The sequence below is a fragment of the Rattus norvegicus genome, chromosome 5 (assembly GCF_036323735.1).
Source record: "Rattus norvegicus strain BN/NHsdMcwi chromosome 5, GRCr8, whole genome shotgun sequence".
Classification (NCBI taxonomy): Eukaryota; Metazoa; Chordata; class Mammalia; order Rodentia; family Muridae; genus Rattus; species Rattus norvegicus.
Window position 1 is genome coordinate 158,888,420 of NC_086023.1, and position 18,959 is coordinate 158,907,378.

The 18,959-nt window shown below is 54.8% G+C and overlaps 1 protein-coding gene across 1 annotated transcript in view; it reads left to right on the forward strand.

Moving 5' to 3' along the window:
- Positions 1 to 209: 209 nt before the first annotated feature.
- Epha2 (Eph receptor A2) overlaps positions 210 to 18,959 on the forward strand; it is a 28,472-nt gene continuing 9,722 nt past the window's right edge. The window contains exons 1-7 of the mRNA NM_001108977.1: positions 210 to 401; positions 5,729 to 5,796; positions 7,384 to 8,059; positions 15,645 to 15,800; positions 15,889 to 16,221; positions 17,855 to 17,970; positions 18,307 to 18,460. Of these exons, the coding sequence (NP_001102447.1) occupies positions 320 to 401; positions 5,729 to 5,796; positions 7,384 to 8,059; positions 15,645 to 15,800; positions 15,889 to 16,221; positions 17,855 to 17,970; positions 18,307 to 18,460 (1,585 nt within the window). The 5' untranslated portion in view covers positions 210 to 319. The remainder of the gene's footprint in view (positions 402 to 5,728; positions 5,797 to 7,383; positions 8,060 to 15,644; positions 15,801 to 15,888; positions 16,222 to 17,854; positions 17,971 to 18,306; positions 18,461 to 18,959) is intronic.

Genomic DNA, 18,959 nt, shown 5'->3' on the forward strand with positions numbered 1-18,959 from the left:
CACAGGCCACGCACAGACACATGCACGCACAGGCCCCCCACAACTCTCCCCCAAATTCCTGCCCTTCCCCCAACCCCCAACTTCCCTGACTTCCCCGCCCTCCAGTCAGGGTGTCAGTCCGTCCCCTTTAAAGACATTCCTGAGGGCGTGGTTTCGGTGACGTCAGCGCAGGGCATGAATGAACAGGAGCGGGTTCTCACTCAACTTCCATTAAGGACTTGGGGCAGGAGGGCAGAAGTTGTCTGTGGCGAGCGGGTAGGAGCGAGACATCCGGGCCGGCGTGTGGACAGCAGGGATCGCGGGGAGCGAGGGGTGCAGCATGAAGCTTCGGGCAGCCGGTTTCTGCCTGGCCCTGTTGTGGGGTTGCGCGCTGGCGGCCGCGGCGGCACAGGGAAAAGAAGGTGAGTGTCTGAGGTGGCCGCAGCTAACAGGGACTCCGGGACACAGGACCCCGGGCGGGCAGCCTCCTCTCTGGGGCGCACCTTTGGAAACTGACTTAGGGCTGCTGGGTCTCAGCGCGCAGAGTTAGGCAGGGTGCGCGGGCTGCGGTCGGGGACGATCTTGGAGACTCATACTCTGAGATCCCAGGTTCACTGGAACTAAGGGATCTCGGCTGGGGCTCGGAGGCCGCGGAAAGGGGGACGCGGCTCCCGCCACGCGGCTGCAGCCCAGTGGCGGCTTCTGGAACGCGACCCCCGCAGGGCGCGCGGGGTCCCTCAGAGGAAAGGAAGCGTCTAAGTAGGGTTTTCCGGGCGACCAGACTCTTAGTAACCCGAGTTCACTTAACTCATCTACTCCGATTCCGCGCGGAAGGAATTTGGATGCAGGCCCTGCTTTTTGGGGAGGGGTCTTCTCGGCGCCGTGTACCAAGCAAAAGGGTCACTCTGAACCCCATCTGCTTTTTCACTGGGGTCCTCTGGGCCAGCACTGGGAGCGCCAGGAGTCAGCCTCAGTCACTCACACCTTCCCTCTCTCCTAAGCCACCCTCCCAGGTTCGGGAGACAGGTTAAGGGCTGGGAGCGAGGACAGGAAGTCCCAAAGTCAAGTGTTCTGAGCAAGGGGTGACTCAGAAGAAGGAAATGCGGCAGGTGGGGTTGCGGCTTCCCGCGGTGTGGAGCCGTCATCTCGGGGCCACGGAGAGCCCAGGCACCTGGAGGTGGGGGAGTGAATCACCTGCCCCCGCCCCAGCCACGCTAGGTGCGAGGGCCGCAGAGATTGCCTTTGCCCGAGGCGCAGCCATGGGGTGTGCTTGGGGGCGTTGTCCCTCAGCTAGGGTCTCCGAGAGGGTGGGGATTCCTGTCCACCCCGCCGGAGCTGGCTTCCGTTTCCCACAGCGCAAACTTTTCCCTGCTTCTGGGCATAGAGAGTCTCCTGCGGACTCCAGGCGGGGGTACGGGGGTGTGGGGGGAGCGCGAAGGAACCCCTGGTGGGTAAGAAGTTTCCTTATTCTTTTTGCCTTCCACGTTGGGAGGGTAAAAGGCCAGACTGGAGCTCTTGGGGTGTTACATCCTGGCCCTATCCCGAGGACAAATTACGCCCACCCCCATCCCCACCCCGCGCGCCCGATTTTGCTTTTGTCAAGGTGTGAACAGGGCAGGGATTCTGGGACCCTCACTCCCCTCTTTCTGATTCAACTTGAGGCTCTCTCTTCCTGGGAACTGTGGTTGGGGAGAAGGGAAAGACAGCTGGGATTGCTAGAGAGGCCTTCCTGCGCTGCCCCGGAGTTGAGGATTAGACGTCTGTTTTGCTGTGCAGGCTCCTGACCCCCAGTCCCCTGCCCCCAGCGGGGAAGCCTCAAACAATCTTGTACTTGTGCCTCTGGGTGCATCTGTCCTCCTCGCCCCAGCCTTTGTGAACTCCTGTTCTGCATGGGATGGAGCAGAAAAAAGGGTGCATATTGCCGGTGGTTGTGGAAAATTCTTGTCTAAGCCCCGGACTCCCCAGGAGCACTATGTCTGTGTGAGGGGGGTTGGGAGTGGGGTCGTGACCCAGCTGGTTGCACTTCGCTTGGTGGGAGTTGAGGGCAGGTATGATCTGTCTCCGCTCTAGCCTTCGCACAGCTGTGCAGTCCCTTTTCTGCTTTCTGCTGGGGTTGGAAAAACCAGGGGAATCGGTTAGGTCCTCAACAGCTGCTGAATCTACCACCTACCGTGAACTTTTACTTTTTTCTTACGTGTGTGTGTGTGTGTGTGTGTGTGTGTGTGTGTGTGTGTGTGTGTGTGTGTACAAGCGTGGAGCTTAAGAGTTTGCAGAAAGAATTGGTTCTCTCCTTCCACCCTGTGAGCTCTGGGATGGAACTCAGGTGACAGACAAGTGTCTTTACTTGCTAACCCACTTCACTGCCAGGTTCTTCCTTACAGAGGAGTGAGAGAGGTCCAATATGGTCAGCCACGGAGGGTCTGAACTGCTGGGATGGGTGGGGGTTAGAACTTAACTATAAGCTGACCTTGGGTAAAGAGGGATGAGGTTAGCAGGGAGGTGGCAAGGGGGACATTGCATTACAGGAAAGCTTGTCACAAGGGGACATTATGGTGGCAGATTCCCCCTCCCCAGTGTCTCTTAAGGAACAGAGGACATACAGGGTACCCCCACCTAGGCTAGCCTTATGGTGGATCCCTGAGAGAGTCATGAAGGGGGGCTCCCAAGCCAGAACCTTTGATTACCAGAGCCCAGGGCCTCTATCACAGCAGAGTGACGGCTGGGATCTCCCCGTTCCTGATGGTTGGTTCTAGGGAATTTCCATGGGAGGGGGCTGTGGCTGGAAGGCCTTGGGGTGCGTGAAGCCTTCTTTTCTTCTCGGATTGTTCTAGATCCAGGCTTGGGCTGCCCCTCCTGTCAGGTTAACCCTTCAAAGTCCCCCCCCCCCCGCCCAAAGGGCTTAGCTTGTACTTTGCATACTGCTTGTGTATATGGTGAGTGTGAGAGAGAGAGTGTGTGTGTGGTGTATGTGTGTGAGTGTGTGTGGTGTCTGTGAGTGATACGTGTGTGTATGTGTGAGTGTGTGGTGTGTGTGGTATAGGTGTGTGTGTATGTGTGAGTGTGTGTGGTGTGTGTGGTATAGGTGTGTGGTGTATGTGTATGATATAGGTGTGTGAGTGTATGTGTGGTGTATGCGTGTGTGTGGTTTGTGTGGTATCGGTGTGTGTGTGAGTGTGTGGTGTGTGTGAGAGTGTGTATGTGGTGTATGTGTGTATGGTATATGTGTGTGTGTGGCGTCTGTGAGTGTATGTGGTATCTGAGTGCATACGTGTATGTATGTATGTGTGAGTGTGTGTGGTGTGTGTTGACTGTGTGTGGTATAGGTGTGTGTGTGTTTTGTGTGGTATCAGTGTGTGTGGTGTGTGGTATATGTTTGTGTATGGTATCTGTGAATGTATGCATGTGTGTGTATGTGGTGTCTGTGTGAGTTTGTGTGTGGTGTGTGTATGGTGTGTGAGTGTATGTATGTGAGTGTGTGTATGTCTATGAGTGTGTGTGCGTGTGTGTGGTGTATGTGTGTACTTCGTGTTAGAGTTACTAAACAGTCATCCCCTCGTCCTCCTACCCAGCTTGAGTCAGGAAACCCCAGAATCATTCCTACAAGGACAGTGAGTTTCTCAACCTTAGGCCCCGGGCATGTCTGAACAAATCCCAGCCGCTACCCACCCACCGCACCTTCCACTGTCTAACGTGCAGCCTCTGCCACCGCTGTGGTACTGTGCCTGCTAAGCCACTTTAGACTTCCTCCTCTTCCTTGTCTGAGGCCAGGGCCAGGCTGACAGTGCTTCTCACCAAGCGTCAGAGCTTCCTAGGACAGAGACAGTCTAACTTCAGAAAGGGTTTTCTTTGTTTGAGAATAAGATGTCATTATGTAGCCCAGGCTGGCCTCAATTAAGAAATCGTCTTGGCTCTATATATAGCTGTTCTTTTTAGTTTCATTTTAAGATACTTTTTGTTTGTTTGTTCCTTTGTTTGAGACAGAGTCTCACTCTGTAGCCCTGACTAGCTTGGAATTTGCTCTGTAGACCAGACTGGCCTCAAACTCTCACAGAGATCCACCTGCCTCTGCCTTCGGAGTGCTGGGATCAGAGACGTACACCACCACATCTGCTTTACGTGGTGTTGGAGATCGAACTAGAGCTCTGTCCATGTTGGGCAAGCACTGGTTAACTTTATTTATTTATTTATTTATTTATTTATTTATTTATTTATTTATTGTGGTGGTGGTAGTGGTTCAGGGAGTCTCCTCCTCAGCCTGTACTCCTCAGCTGAGCCACCCTGCCCTACAGTCCAGTCTCCTTTTATATCTGGAAGCCTAGCCTGCCTCAGTTTCCCACAGAGAGCTGTTCTTCTCGCTCTTGGTGTGGAGGAGCGCTGCTTCTAGGGCCAGATCTCCAACCTGCTTCCCAGGAAAGTCATTACATTGCAGCTTCTTCTTCAACCACAGGCCTTGGTTTCTGAATCTGGGGGCACCTTATGTGGGTCCAAAGCCTCAGTTTCCCCAGTACTTTGCTCTCTGGGCAGGGTGCTGTGTCTTAGAGAAGAAACAGAATCTTGGGTGGCTGCTGCACCTGGCAGTGAAGCAGGAGTGACCGGTGGAAGGAGCCCGCAGGTCAGGCCAGGCCAAGCCCTGGCAGTTCCAGACTGATTGATTGATTGATTTATATTCCTGTGCATTGGTGTTTTGACTGTATTATATGTCTGTGTGAGGGCACCAGATTTCCATGAGCTACGCTGTGGGTGCTGGGAATTGAACCCTGGTCCTCTGGAAAAACAGCCAGGGCTCTTAGCCACTGAGCTACCTCTGCAACCCCCTCCAGATACCTCTGGAGAGGAGATGGTCTGGTCCTGGGCACCTGATCCCTCTGGGCCAGGAAAGTCCTCTATGATGGTTTCCTTTCATCATTTTCCCACAGGTGCTTCTGCCAAGGTTAAGAATGAATTTCCCAGGGAGGAGACCTGGCCAGCAATATGTAGCTTTGGGCGCTTCCTAGAGACCTCCGTGCCTTCAAAGCTTTAGTTCTAATCTGTGACTTTGTAGTGGGAAAATACCCCCAGATACATCCCCTCTTGCTAAACAGCCCTTTCTTTCTCTTTACTGGGGATGGGGTTGGGGTACAGAGTCTGTCCATGTAGCCTTACTGGTCTGGAACTGATTGTATAGATCAGGGTGGGCTTGAACTCCTGAAGATCTGCTTGCCTCTGCCTCTCTAATGCTGGGGTTCAAGCTGTGTGCTGCTTCCAGGCCTGCCCAACACCCCACTCAGAGGAGCACGTCTGCCTATGTACCCTCTGCTACTGTGTGTGCTGGGTGGCCTGGTTTAGGTCAGGGTGTTCTGTGTGTGTGGGGTGTGTGTGTGTGTGTGACAGAAGCAGACAGTCCTGTCCTCTGTGACCTGTGTGAAGTGCTCCCTTGTTTGAGGAAGCAGATGGGGCAGTGGGCTCTCATCGTTTTCTTCCACTCACCCCTAACACTACCCAGCTGCCGACATCCCGCTGTGCTGAGGTCCCCCCCACCCACCCCCCACCCCCCGCCCTGCCCCTTCCCAGTGGGGGGCTGAGGGAACAGCATAGCTGAGAGCCTGGTGGCAGGCAGCTGTGTAGCACACTGAGTTCCTCTTCTTCCCAGGTCACGTCGAGGGCAGATCCTGGGGTTGGGGTTGTCAGGGTGCGGGATGCACACACATCAGGCCATGCTGGTTCTGCTGTGAGGCATGGCTCACAGGTCCTCTCCTCATCTTTCCCGCAGTTGTTTTGCTGGACTTCGCAGCAATGAAGGGGGAACTCGGCTGGCTCACACACCCCTACGGAAAAGGGGTGAGTAACCTCCAGGGCTGAGGGGGACCGGGAAGGAGGGGCCGGGAGCCTGGGTCAGTCTCCAAGCTTCAAAGTGTTTTAACGGAACTGGACTGAGTTAGTGACCAAGGCCAGGGCTGGCTGGAGCTGGGCAGAAAGGATTGTTCAGAGATGCGGAGTTGGGGAGACAGCTGACGATGAGGACAGCAGAGTGGGTGGGATGCTCCAGCCGCTCTGTCTGTATACTGGGGGGAAGGGTTAAAGGCTGCACAGGGTGAAAAGAGAGAGATAAAGACAGTGACTTCCTGCCTGGGGCCCCTTCCCTTCCCTCCTACTCTACCTTACCCCCCACTGGGAACATCACCCTTTCCGGCACATTTTCTAGTGGTCCTGCTCTGACCTCAGATTCCTAGTCTGAGGGCTGTGGAAATTAACAACTAATTGTGCTTTGGACCTCAGTTTTCCTTGAGTACAATATACTCTTGATATGTTGGTCCTGGGACTCTGAGACAGGGAGAGGGGTGTGTCTTTTGGGAACTCTTGGGACAGTTTCTACAGCTGGCCAGGTCTGAGTGAATTAGAGTACACTGTAGCTGTCTTCAGACACACCAGAAGAGGGCATTGGATCCCATTACAGATGGTTGTGAGCCACCATGTGGTTGCTGGGAATTGAACTCGGGACCTCTGGGAGAGCAGTCAGTGCTCTTAACCGCTGAGCCATCTCTCCAGCCCCCTACTGTTGACTTTTTTCCTTTCCTTTATTCACACATTTCGTTCATCTGAGATCACCCTAAGCGCATATTCTTTGCCCTAGAGGCCCTGGGGATTCAGAGCTGAGTCAGTTGTTCCCATGCTGAAGAGTTCAGAACACAGCCCTGAGAGCCAGGCCATATGCCAAGTTCTCCGAGGATAAAGGGGCGTGGAGCTCCTAAGGGCACATAGCCCCCTCCAGGCACCGTGGAGGAGCCTGAACTATATTGTGAACATGAGCTGTTCACCTCCAGGGGCTGGGAGAATCATCCATTGTCTTCACTTACTGTATCTGTCAACACCCATGGCGCACAGCGATGACCCTTCACAGTGACACGATGCTAGCTGCTTCTTATGGTCATAGCCCTGAGCACCACGTTTTTGACTCAGTGTTTTGTCATGCATCCTCTCAGCAGCCCTGCTCCCATTGTGGAGATGGGGACTCTGGGCTTAGAGAGCATAAATGATGCCCCAAGTGCCCCAGACTCTAGCCCAGGCGCACTGATGGGGAGACTCAGTACCCAGACCTTAGGGCCAGAAAGACCCACAGCCATGTCTTGGCCTGGCTGTTTTCTGGTTGCCTTGCTCTAGGCTCTAGTTTTCCTCCCGGTAGAATGAAGGCACTAAGAACTGAGAGTCAGGTGTGGTGGTACATACCTGTCATTTAGACGTGGAGGCTGGAGGATTAGATGTTCAGAGTCATCCTTCATGACAGTGAGTTCGAGGCCGGCTTGGACTACATGGGACACTGTCTCAATAGAACAAAGATACCGGAAAGGGTTGAAACTGGGAAGTTATGTCCCATGGGACTCAGTCCCCACCCTCCCCGACTAACCCTCACCTGTTTAACGCACACAGTGGGACCTGATGCAAAACATCATGAATGACATGCCTATCTACATGTACTCCGTGTGCAATGTGGTGTCTGGCGACCAGGACAACTGGCTCCGTACCAACTGGGTGTACCGGGAGGAGGCCGAGCGCATCTTTATTGAGCTCAAGTTCACCGTGCGAGACTGCAATAGCTTTCCGGGTGGCGCCAGCTCCTGCAAAGAGACCTTCAACCTCTACTATGCAGAGTCAGACGTGGACTATGGCACCAACTTCCAGAAGCGCCAGTTCACCAAGATCGACACCATCGCCCCTGACGAGATCACGGTCAGCAGTGACTTCGAGGCTCGCAATGTCAAGCTGAATGTGGAGGAGCGCATGGTGGGGCCCCTTACCCGGAAGGGCTTCTACCTGGCCTTCCAGGACATCGGTGCCTGTGTGGCATTGCTCTCTGTTCGTGTCTACTACAAGAAGTGTCCCGAGATGCTTCAGAGCTTGGCCCGCTTCCCTGAGACCATTGCTGTCGCCGTCTCAGATGCACAGCCCCTGGCCACGGTGGCCGGTACCTGCGTGGACCACGCTGTGGTGCCTTATGGGGGCGAGGGGCCTCTCATGCACTGCACGGTGGATGGTGAGTGGCTGGTGCCTATCGGGCAGTGCCTGTGCCAAGAAGGCTACGAGAAGGTGGAGGACGCCTGCCAAGGTGAGTGGAGGTCGCTGGGGTGGCAGAGAAGCCTAACTGGAGTGGGAGGTCACTGCTCTGGGATTGGAACATCTTAGTACACTGGGGATGCGGCTGCTCTGGTGGATGTCTCTACTCTCATGGGTTGTGGCCCTGTGACTGGAAGTTGCCTGGGAACAGGACAATGCAGGGACTGTGAGCCAGGGTTAGGGTTCTAGGACGACCTAGCTTGGCTTGAGCTTGGCTTCCGGTTCCCAGCGCTTCTAGTTTTCCCCCTTTCTTTCACTCCCCGGCCTGAGTTTCATCATCTGTAAAGTAAGAGAGAGAGGGTCATAGTATCTGTCTTGGGGGGTAGTTGTGATAATCACATGACCTCATGCTCGTAAAGTGCTTACGTCAGCGCCTGACAGGTAAATACCGGTGAGTGAGGCTGTTATTTTTTTGATTCATCCCGTGAATAGGTGCTGCCCTGCTGGGGCTCTCAAGTCTATTCCCAGGAGCTGTTTCTGATTCTCTTGCTGTGTGGCCTCAAACAAATTGCCCAACTTCTCTGGGCTTCAGCCCATTGTTTAATGCAGTCTAGCCGTTTGTTGAATCAGACCCAAGGTATGCTCCAGTCACCTGGAGTGGATGGAAGGAGCTGGGAAGCAGGGTGCAGTTAGCTCTCAGTAGAGCCACGGACCCAGAGATCCTCTGTGGGGGTTTATAGATGACCTGTGGAGACCCGCTTGGGTGACTCTCTGAGAACAGGTCTGGGCATTAGCGAGCTCACACACCGGAAGCTGTGGGGACAGCCAAGGCCTGTGACAGCAGAAATGGACAACGGGTTTGCAGTGGATGACTCTGGAACCGACTGGGGCAGGCAGTGCGCGAGGAATGCTGCTGACCTTTGAAAGGCCCTGGGAGCTGCTTTTGCAGTGATAAGCTGGGTATTGAGAAATTGGGGGCTGAGGGCCTTCCGAGCCTAGCCTGCTGGATGACCCTAGGCTGAGGAGTTCCCTCTCATCCCCTGGCTTCAGCTTTCCTTTGAGCAAAATGGGGATAAAAAACACCTCCACCTGCACATCTATTTTTTCTACGAAGGAGGCTGGAAGACCCCGAAGCCTTTCTAATAGGTGGTCTGTATGCTTCCCGAGTCAGTTCTTAGAACCTCACTTAACACAGAACATGGGCCCCCTCGGATGAGGGAGGGGTCTCCTACCAAGTTTTCTGGTCACGTGACTTCCCATCACCCCACTCCTCCCAGCTGCCTTCTGCTGATCGAGCCCCCTTCCCTAGGTGGGCCCCTGCTTAGGTGACCTCAGATGTACACTCTCGGCTTCAGACAATGACCATGGAAGGGGGGGGGTGCAGGACAGGACAAGAGCGAGTGGGCCCAGGAGCTCCTCCCCCATGACATCCTAACACAAGAATGCGGGGGTGGAGGAGGGGCGGTTGAAAACTTTCCACCCTGGTGATTCAGACCCTGCAGAGATAAGTGGGGGGCTAAAGGGGGGGTCTTCATGCACTGGGCTAGCTCCTTTTTCTTGTGGGGAATCAGGCTTCTTGGCAAGCTTTGTTTATAAAGAGCTTATAAAAAGCCCTCCTCGGGAGGAATCCACCCAGCTCAGCCTGAGGACGAACCCCCAGGAGGGACACTTGACTTAGCTGGCAGAACTCTCTTAGTTCTAGCCACCTACTGCCCTTGCTCTGTCTCCTGGCACCTCCTCCCAGCAGGTAAAGGGTCTTGCCCTGCAAGTCTGGCAACACATGCAACCCAAGTTCAATTCTCAGAAAGCAGGTAGAAGGAGAGAACCAGCTTCACACACATGTGTGGGGCGGGCATGCACGGATGTGTGTGAGTGCCCGTGAGTGCATGGGCACGCCGTCGTGATGAATACGATTAATTTCAAAATTCTTGCTTCTACCTTCTGCTCAGCAGCCTGGGGCCATGTACCGAGGGGTTGACAGCGGTGTGCCCTGAGGTTTGTTTGGTCCTCTCTGTGAGTCTGGGACTCTTGGTAGTCCCACTGAATAGATGAAGAGAGGAAACTGAGGTTCAGCTTGCCTGGAATCACAGTTAGGTCAGGGTTTAACTCACGGTGCACAACAGTGCCCAGGCTGCCATGGGTCAGGAAGTGGGACAGGAAATGACCGGATCCTGTGGAATCCCTGACTCAGCTCTTGGCACTGAGATGGGCTCTCTGGGCAGTTCTAGGATGGCAGGTCTTGGCATCGGAACTGGGCTTTATCAGAGGGAGGGGCGGGGTGACTGGAGGGCCGTTGTCGGGTGTGTTGGGGACGTGAGTGGGGGACATGAGAGGGACTCTCTTGACTCTCTCTCTCTCTCTCTTTCTAGCCTGTAGTCTCAGGTGCTTCTGTTACAGCTTTTACTGATGACAGAGGTGGTGTGGCACCCTGAAGTCATCCTGCACCACGTCAAGGTCATTTCCAGAGTCATCTGGTTGTGGATCTGTTTTTCCTGGGGGTGCTCTCTCCCCGGGGAAGAAGGCTGGGGCTGGTCAGGAAAAGGTTAAGTGGTCAGCGGAAAGGAGGTGCCTTCCAGGTGGACAGGTGGGCATGCTGCCCTGCCACACTAGCCAGAGCTATGTCAGGAATGAGCCAGCCTTCCTCCAGCCCACCCCCCCAGCTCTGTCCAGGGAACCGTGGAGACACTTGGGCTGACTACCTTCTCCCTGGGGGCTCCTTTGTCTCTATTTCCTGCCTTCGTTGGCCTCCACAGCGCCCCCACCCCACCTGGCCCAGACTGGCACCTCACTTCAGTGGCCCAGGGAGTCTGAGGCCAGGTGAGCAGGTGGCCAGCGGCCTAGGCCAGAGGCTCAGCCCAGCAGCTGGAAGGCCAGCCTCTGGAAAATGTCTCTGCCCAGCTCTGGTTTCTTGGCCGCCTTTCACATGCAGGGACACTTCATTCCATGTACTAGAGCAAACACTTCACAGGCAAGATCTATGGTCTGGGGGCTGGAGAGATGGCTGAGAGGTTAAGAGCACTGTCTGCTCTTCCAGAGGTCATGAGTTCACTTCCCAGCAACCAATGGTGGCTCACAACCATCTGTAATGAGAAGATCTATGGTCTGCAAAGCACTCAGAGAGGGTGCGGACTTTCCCATTTTACACATGAGGAGATCAGAGCCTGAGAGGAGGTGGCTGGCTGTACACCATCCCCACCTGTCTGTGGGGCCGTGCAACCATGGTAACGCCCCTTTGGGCTTTATCCTTTCTCTGTACACACTATCTGACCACCTTATGATCAGATCCTAAAAGCTGTCATTTTTCTCGATCAGCTCGGTCTGAGCTATTACATGTGGTTTACATGTGATGTTACTACATGTGATTTACATGTGCCGTTACTTGGGATAGATGGGAGAAGGGACTCCCTTACCCAGGGCCCACCCAGCCCTTGCACTGTGGGGGACTGGGGGCTCTAAGAGCTGTCGATAGTGACTCTCAGGCTTATGCCCCCTCCCTCTATAGTCACACCAGATCTTATTTCTGTAGATTTCAGGGGTAAGGGTCACGGTGGCAATCCCCCAGCCTCACCCCCTTGTGCTCTGATCTCTGTGCCCTAATAGCCCCGCCAAGCAGGCTCAGCCCCTCCCTGGTTACCGGAGGTAAGTGGGTCCCCTGAGCGGAAGGAAGGAGGCCTACAGAGAAAGCAAACAAGATAAAGGCTGGAGGTGGGGGAGTCGGGTGGGTGGAGGGGAGCACTTAGCTTATCTGCTAGGGGGCGGATATGCCCACAGATAGCGCCCAGGGCATATGGCAGAGGAGATGAGGCCTGAGAACTGGCAATGGGGCTCCCCTTTTCTGTAGGCACCCCAGAGCCTCTTGGGGGCACCTTCTACACCCTGGGTCAGTAACTCACAGTTGATGTTCCCTGGCAGGAATCAAAGTTCAGACTCCACGTGCACAGCCGGGCTAGCGAGGTGGTATTCTGGTTGCCGGCTCCTCCTGGTTTGGGGAGGCCCATGGCCTTCAGGACTGACCCATTGACCTCACGACCTTACCACCCAAAGCCTGGGAGGTGGCTGGGCCTGGGGAGGGGCTCCACAAGGAGCTGGATTAGCTCCACACTGAGGGCGTCTGTCCCTGAGTCACCCTGCACTGCCACCTGAGGGGCGGGCAACGGGAACTGGAAAAACCAGGGTGCAGCCCTCGCTGCAGTGCCTGTGCCCCAGTTCTGCTTGGAGTGGCCCAGGCCTGCCTGGCAATTGGGGCCAGAGATGCACTCCACAGGTGCCCCAGGTGTGCCCGAGTCAGGCTACCCGACAGCCAGGTGGGTGTCCCCCAAGCGAATGATGTCCCTGGGGAGGCTCTTCTGCAGCCCTTGGCGTGTTTGACGGTGTGCTTACGAGTTTGCCATCTAGTCACTCCTTCGTTTCTTCACTCACTCATTCTCTCATTCATTTCTTCATTCATTCATTCACCCCTTCATTCCCTCCTTCCCATTTCCGTATTTATTCAAGACCGATTCATTGAGACTTCCTTTACATCAGATCCTGTGCTGAGCTACACACACACACACACACACACACACACACACACACACACACACACACACACACGGGGCAGATAAAACAGACTCCCGCTCTCTCGAGGCTGGCAGTCTCAGAGAGGGAGGGGAGGGGAGGGAAGGAGGGAGGGGAGAGAGAGGATCCTCATATGTGCACAGATCATTTCAAATGAGGCATAAAAGCTAGGCTGCGAATTCCCCCGGAGCTGAGAAGATGCTAATCTCTCAGTCACACCACCACATCCCAGTTCTCAGCGTCGTGCCAGACACGTAGGTTGGGCTTGTTTCTGTTTGGTAAACTTGAACCTGAGTAATAAATGCACCATGGGCTCACCAGGGGCCCTGAAACTGAGTAGCTCGTCGAGGTTATAGAGCAGCTGAGCAAGCGGGGTGGGTACTTGGTGTGGAGGACGTATTGTGTGTGAGAGAAAGACAGACCATAGTTGCTTGCTTGCTCTAGGTGCTGGGGGAAATTTAGGCGATTCTTAAGGTCCTCGGTGGTCTTCCCGACGTCTCCTGGGACTCCTCAGACACTTGCAAACTCTGGCAGGCAGGGTCTGTGGTGCCCCAGAGCTCTGTGGTTGGAGGAGGAGGGGGCAGTGTGTTTCAGCAGGCAGGAGCATGCCCTGTGGACGCCGCCTCCCCTGCATTATCTGGCATATCCGCAGCGGAAATCTCTCCAAATTCCCTTTTTCCTGCCGTGAGGCAGGCCACCCCCAGGCTCTGGGGCCAAAGAATAGAACCCATCTCTTCCCCCACTTCCTCTCCTGGCGTGAGATGGTGGGGAGCAGGGGTAGGTGGGCAGGTGGCTCAGGCTTTGTGACCCCCATTCTTCTGTAGGCTGAGCGCTGGGGCTGGGAAGAAGTGGTTGTGATTTGGGGGCTGGAACCTCCATCTCCCAGTCCCCTGACCTTGGTCCCCAGGGAACCAACACTTGCTCTCTCACAGGTGCTGCCGGGTTTAAGTGAGAGCATTAGGGACCGGCGGGGCCTGGCGTCTCGCTTCTGTGTGAAAGTTAGGCGAGGGAGAGAGATATTTTCGTATTGTAACAGCTATGGAACGGAGGCCAGAGACACACAGCTCTCTCAAACTCACTAGGAGACTGGAGCTTGGAGGAGGTGTCTGTAGCTAATTCCACAGACTCCGGGGGGTGGTCCTGGGGATGTGGGCGCTCCCCTTCAGGCTATTGGCTATTGTCTGGACTTAACTGGTTGGTGAAGCAGGTCAGCAGGATTCATGTCTCACCGACACTGAACTTAGTTCCAAACTGAGTTGTTCCTGGGAACAGAAAGGGGGGCGACAGGAGAGGTGGTCAGCCTCTGGCATCCTCAGTTTACCTTTTGACATGCAGAATAGGGTAGCGGCTACTAGCTACACCCACATGTAAAGGATCACCTTGAGGGCTAAATAGATGTGGAGTCCAGGCCCTGCACACAGTAGGTGCTTCGTCCTTAGGAACTCAAGCTTTGTGCAGGTTAACTGATTCGGGGTGGGTGCATTCGGGTTGGGTACCTTTGTCCAGCTGTTTGGCTCGGAATGACCCCCCACACACACTTTCTCACAATAGGTACCCAAATTCACTGTGTGTGTGTGTGTGTGTGTGTGTGTGTGTGTGTGTGTGCGCGCGCGCGGGCACGCGTGCGTTCTGGGCTAGCCTGGGCTAACTCAAATGTAGGGCACAGGCTAGCCCGTGACAGAGCCCTGCTCTCAGTCCCATCTCGATTTCACCGCCTCTATTCTATTTCCCAAGGAGAGATGGGCTCTGTTCTCCAGCCTGGCTTGGTCAAAGGGTCCATGAGGGCAGGGGACTTGAAATTGGCTTCCCTGGAGGGTCCCTGGAGTTGTACTCAGGCTATGAAGGGCCAGGTCTGCCCCATGTCCGGAAGCCTTTGTCCAGGACTTTTTCCTTACAGCGCCTGTGTGACTGTCATTTTCTACATCAGACATGGAGTGGCACCTCTTGGGCTCTCCGACTTCTTTGCCTGGCGTTCGAGGTCTTTGCTGTGGTTCCTTCTGTTTGTGTCTAGAAGGCTGCTCGTACCTTTTGTGTGACAAACTCTTGCGTAGCCCTAATTCCCTACTCTAAAACCTTTGCCCTGTTGAACACAGCCTTTAAGAACCCCAGCTGAAGTATCCTCTTTGGCTCCTCAGAGGCCTGGCCACCCTCTTTGACCTCTGCCAGCTACTTCATGTGGACGTGTCACACACTCCTGTGTTCTACCTGTACTCAAGAGCCTTAGTGTTCACCTCCGTGTCCATGAGCCACATGGGGCTAGGCTGGGGATTTGGTGCAGGAAGTTAATGGTACCTCAGGACCCTCCTTGCAGAAAAAGCAAAAGGGGCTATTGTAGGACCTGGGGAAAGCCTCTTCCAAAGCCACCAGTGCCTGGCCAGCCCTGTGAGGTGAGCCTCCTGTCTGAGCAGTTTCCTGCCTGGAGGCCAGGAAAGAGCTTGGAGCAGGGAGCAGGGTAAGGTGCGAGGAGGAAGAAGCCCCCAGAGTCAGGTGCCTGGCCGTGTAGCCAGCTGGCCAGGATGGCCCGCTAGAGGAGGAAGAGCTATTTCCTGGCGGCCCTCTGAAAGGAGAAATGAGTTGGGGGAAAGAGCTGGGCCCGGCCTTTCCTGCTTCTTGGAGGCCAGCCCCGGAACAGGAAAGAGATGGAGTCCTAGGGTAGAGGAGCCCTGGCAGGGGGGCATCCTGACTGGGGAAGGCCAGCTGACTCGTCAAGGGTGAGCTCCACAGATAAAATCTCCACTGGTCAGTTCCAGTCTGTACAAGTTGAGATCCCGCTGAGCCTGTCCGCACAAAGCAGATTACAGGGAGGTGTGTGTGTGTGTGTGTGTGTGTGTGTGTGTGTGTGTGTGTGTGTGTGTGTGTTGGAGGTTGAGCTGTGGTCCTTCAGAGCTTCAAGGTGTGACATTTTCTGCAAAAGGCAGCTGGCATCTGATGTCCCGGGCTTTGGGGAACTCGGGGGCACTTGAGACAGGTTATTTTGGTGTCCAGGAGACGCTGGCCGTGGGTGTGACGTTCTATCAGCGAGAACACGACTGGGGAATGGCATATGGAATTGACCTCCTGTCTCTCCTTGTGCCTCTCAGCCTGTTCTCCAGGATTCTTCAAGTCTGAGGCATCTGAGAGCCCTTGCCTGCAGTGTCCGGAGCATACCCTGCCATCCACTGAGGGTGCCACCTCCTGCCAGTGTGAAGAAGGCTATTTCAGGGCACCTGAGGACCCACTGTCCATGCCCTGCACACGTGAGTCTTGCAGAGATCCAGAGGGTGTGTGTGTGGCTGAGCAGGAGTGGGGGAAGGGCAGCTCCACTGACCTCTACCCTTTGGACAGGTCCACCCTCTGCCCCCCACTACCTCACGGCCATCGGCATGGGTGCCAAAGTAGAACTGCGTTGGACGGCCCCCCAGGACACCGGTGGGCGCAAGGACATCGTCTACAGCGTCACTTGCGAACAGTGCTGGCCAGAGTCCGGCGAGTGTGGGTCCTGTGAGGCCAGTGTGCAATACTCAGAACCACCTCAGGCCCTGACCCGCACGAGTGTGACAGTCAGCGACCTGGAGCCTCACATGAACTATACCTTCACTGTCGAAGCCCGCAATGGCGTCTCAGACCTGGTGAATAGCCGAAGCTTCCGGACTGCCAGTGTCAGCATTAACCAAACAGGTGAGCCCAGGGATGGTAGTGGCTACCCAGGGGACCTGCCTGGGTGACAGGCACCCGGGACTCAGCTGTGTGCAGAGAGGCAATGGGAAGTGGTTACGAGTTTCATCCCTCCTTGTCTACGTAGTGAGCACCAGGTTAGACCGTTAAGACTTCTGCCAGGAGTGGTAGCACGTCCCAGAACTCATGTTCCGAAGGTGGAGGCAGGGAGATCAGGAGTTCAAGCGCACCCTCAGCTACATAATGAGTTCAAAGCTGGTATGAGGCAAAGGAAAGACAGGGGACATGGCTCGGGTGTTAAAGTGCCTTGCTGCAGAGGCTTGAGGGCCGGGTTCGGATCCCTAAGACCCATGGAGGCAAAGATAGGGGATCCCCAGCTGATACAACCAGGTCTGGGTTCAGTAACAGACTCTGTCTCAAAATACAAGGTGGAGAACAATGGAAGAAGACAACCTTTGACCCCCCCACATGCACGTGCTCGCACACACATGTGAACACATGCACACACACACACATACACACACACACACACACACACACACACACACAGTGACCTATATGAACGACTCACTCAGCCCTGGGACTTCGAGTTACATCTGGAGTTTTTGTTTTTGTTTTTTGGTTTTTTTAAGATTATTTATTTATTTATTCCATGTATGTGAGTACACTGTCACTGTCTTTTGACAGATCAGATCGGATCCCAATTACAGATGGTTGTGAGCCACCATGTGGTTGCTGGGAATTGAACTCAGGTCCTTAAGAAGAGCAGTCAGTGGGCTGGGGAGATGGCTCAGCGGTTAAGAGCACTGACTGCTCTTCCAGAGGTCCTGAGTTCAAATCCCAGCAACCACATGGTGGCTCACAACCATCTGTAACAGGGATCCGATGCCCTCTTCTGGTGTGTCTGAAGACAGCTACAGTGTATTCATATACATGAAATAAACAAAAATCTTAAAAAAAAAAAAGAAGAAGAAGAGCAGTCAGTGCTCTTAACCACTGAGCCATCTCTCCAGCCTCGGGAGATGTTTTTAAATGCTTTTTTTTCCAGAAGTAGAGATGCTCTTGAAAATCTATTTTGATCAGGGAATGGAAAGGTGCCTTACTCAGTCCAGTGCTTGCCGTACATGCGTGGGGCCTGGGTTTGACTCCCGAGCGCTGGTTGTAACTTGAGGGCCAGGGTGGTGGGGGCATGCAGATCCCCGCAGCTCACTGATTATGGAGCCTGACTGAATGAGAGAAACTTCAGGCTCAGTGAGTCTCTGTCTCAAGAAAACGAGGTAGAGGGTGACTGGGAAGACACCTACGTGGACCTCTATGTTTAACACGCAGGCCTGCATACCAACATGCACTCGTACAAATGTGTTCACGCAGAAGTAGAATAGACCATATAAGGCTTTTCAAGCCTTGCCTGACCTCCAGAAAAACTAACTCAGTGGCAGTCAGCTAGTGTCTTAGTTGTTATTTATATGGTCATGAATGTCCCCAGAGCACCTCTGATGGGCTAGCCTCTGCGGTCAGGGCAGCAGCCATAACAGGAAATCCCAGAACCCCAGGCAGGACCTGAAGCATGCGGTACTCTGTCTCTATCCCTCCCTTGCATGGCTTCTCACACCTCTCCCTTCCCTCTTCTGCCCAGAGCCCCCCAAGGTGAGACTGGAGGACCGAAGCACCACCTCCCTGAGTGTCGCCTGGAGCATCCCGGTGCCACAGCAGAGCCGTGTGTGGAAGTACGAAGTCACCTACCGCAAGAAGGTGACTTGATGAGGGTCGGCACAGGCCATGGAGACGCTCAGTGGGCACAGCAATCTGGAGGGGTTCCCTTCTGCGTCTGGGGGAAACCGAGGCCTGAGGTCTCCCAGGACAGCACAGCAGAAGCTTATAGGGGAGAATGTTTTGGGTTCTCAGAGCCAGTTAGAGTGGGCTCGTCCTGGGGGTGTATATTCCCTCTCTGGCCTCCGGGGAGTCTGTCCTCCTGAACCTCAGTTTCCTGTCCCTAAGAGAGAGCATCTGCCTGGCTGGATAACACAGGGTGGGTGGGGTCTTGGCTCTTAGCTTCATGCCTGCTCCTCTCCCCACCACCACCCACAGGGGGATGCCAATAGCTACAATGTGCACCGTACAGACGGCTTCTCCGTGACCCTGGATGGCCTTGCTCCCGGTACTACATACCTGGTGCAGGTGCAGGCGCTGACGCAGGAGGGCCAGGGCGCCGGCAGCAAAGTGCACGAGTTCCAGACGCTGTGTGAGTCGGGGGACCCTGAACTAAGTCGGACGTGGCTGGGGAGGCAGTAGGCCCGAAAGTCTAGAAATGCCCTTCCTTTTAGCCAGGGCGTGGAGCAGCCACATGTGGGGAGGGTAGGCACTGAGGCTGATGGTAGAACCCAGAATGTGTGTTCTGGGTAGGGTTAAGGGCTGTGGGAAGCTGTGGTTTTGACATTGATGTGCCCCAGTTCAAAGCTCGCATGGCAAACACTGGAATCAGTCTGGGGTAGAGCTCAACTGGTAGAATGCTTACCCAGCATCCTCAAGCCCTGGGGTTCAATCCCTAACACGTGCTGTGCTCCTGTGAAGGAACAGAGGTTTGAGGTCTCCTTGGTTACGTGATGAGGCCGGTTACATCAGTTATAAGAGATTTGGCCTCAAAAATTGGCGGTGGCCTTTAATTCCAGCACTTTGGGAGGCCGAGGAGGGCGGGTCTCCGGAGTTTGAGGACAGGCAGGACGACTACACAGAGCAAAACT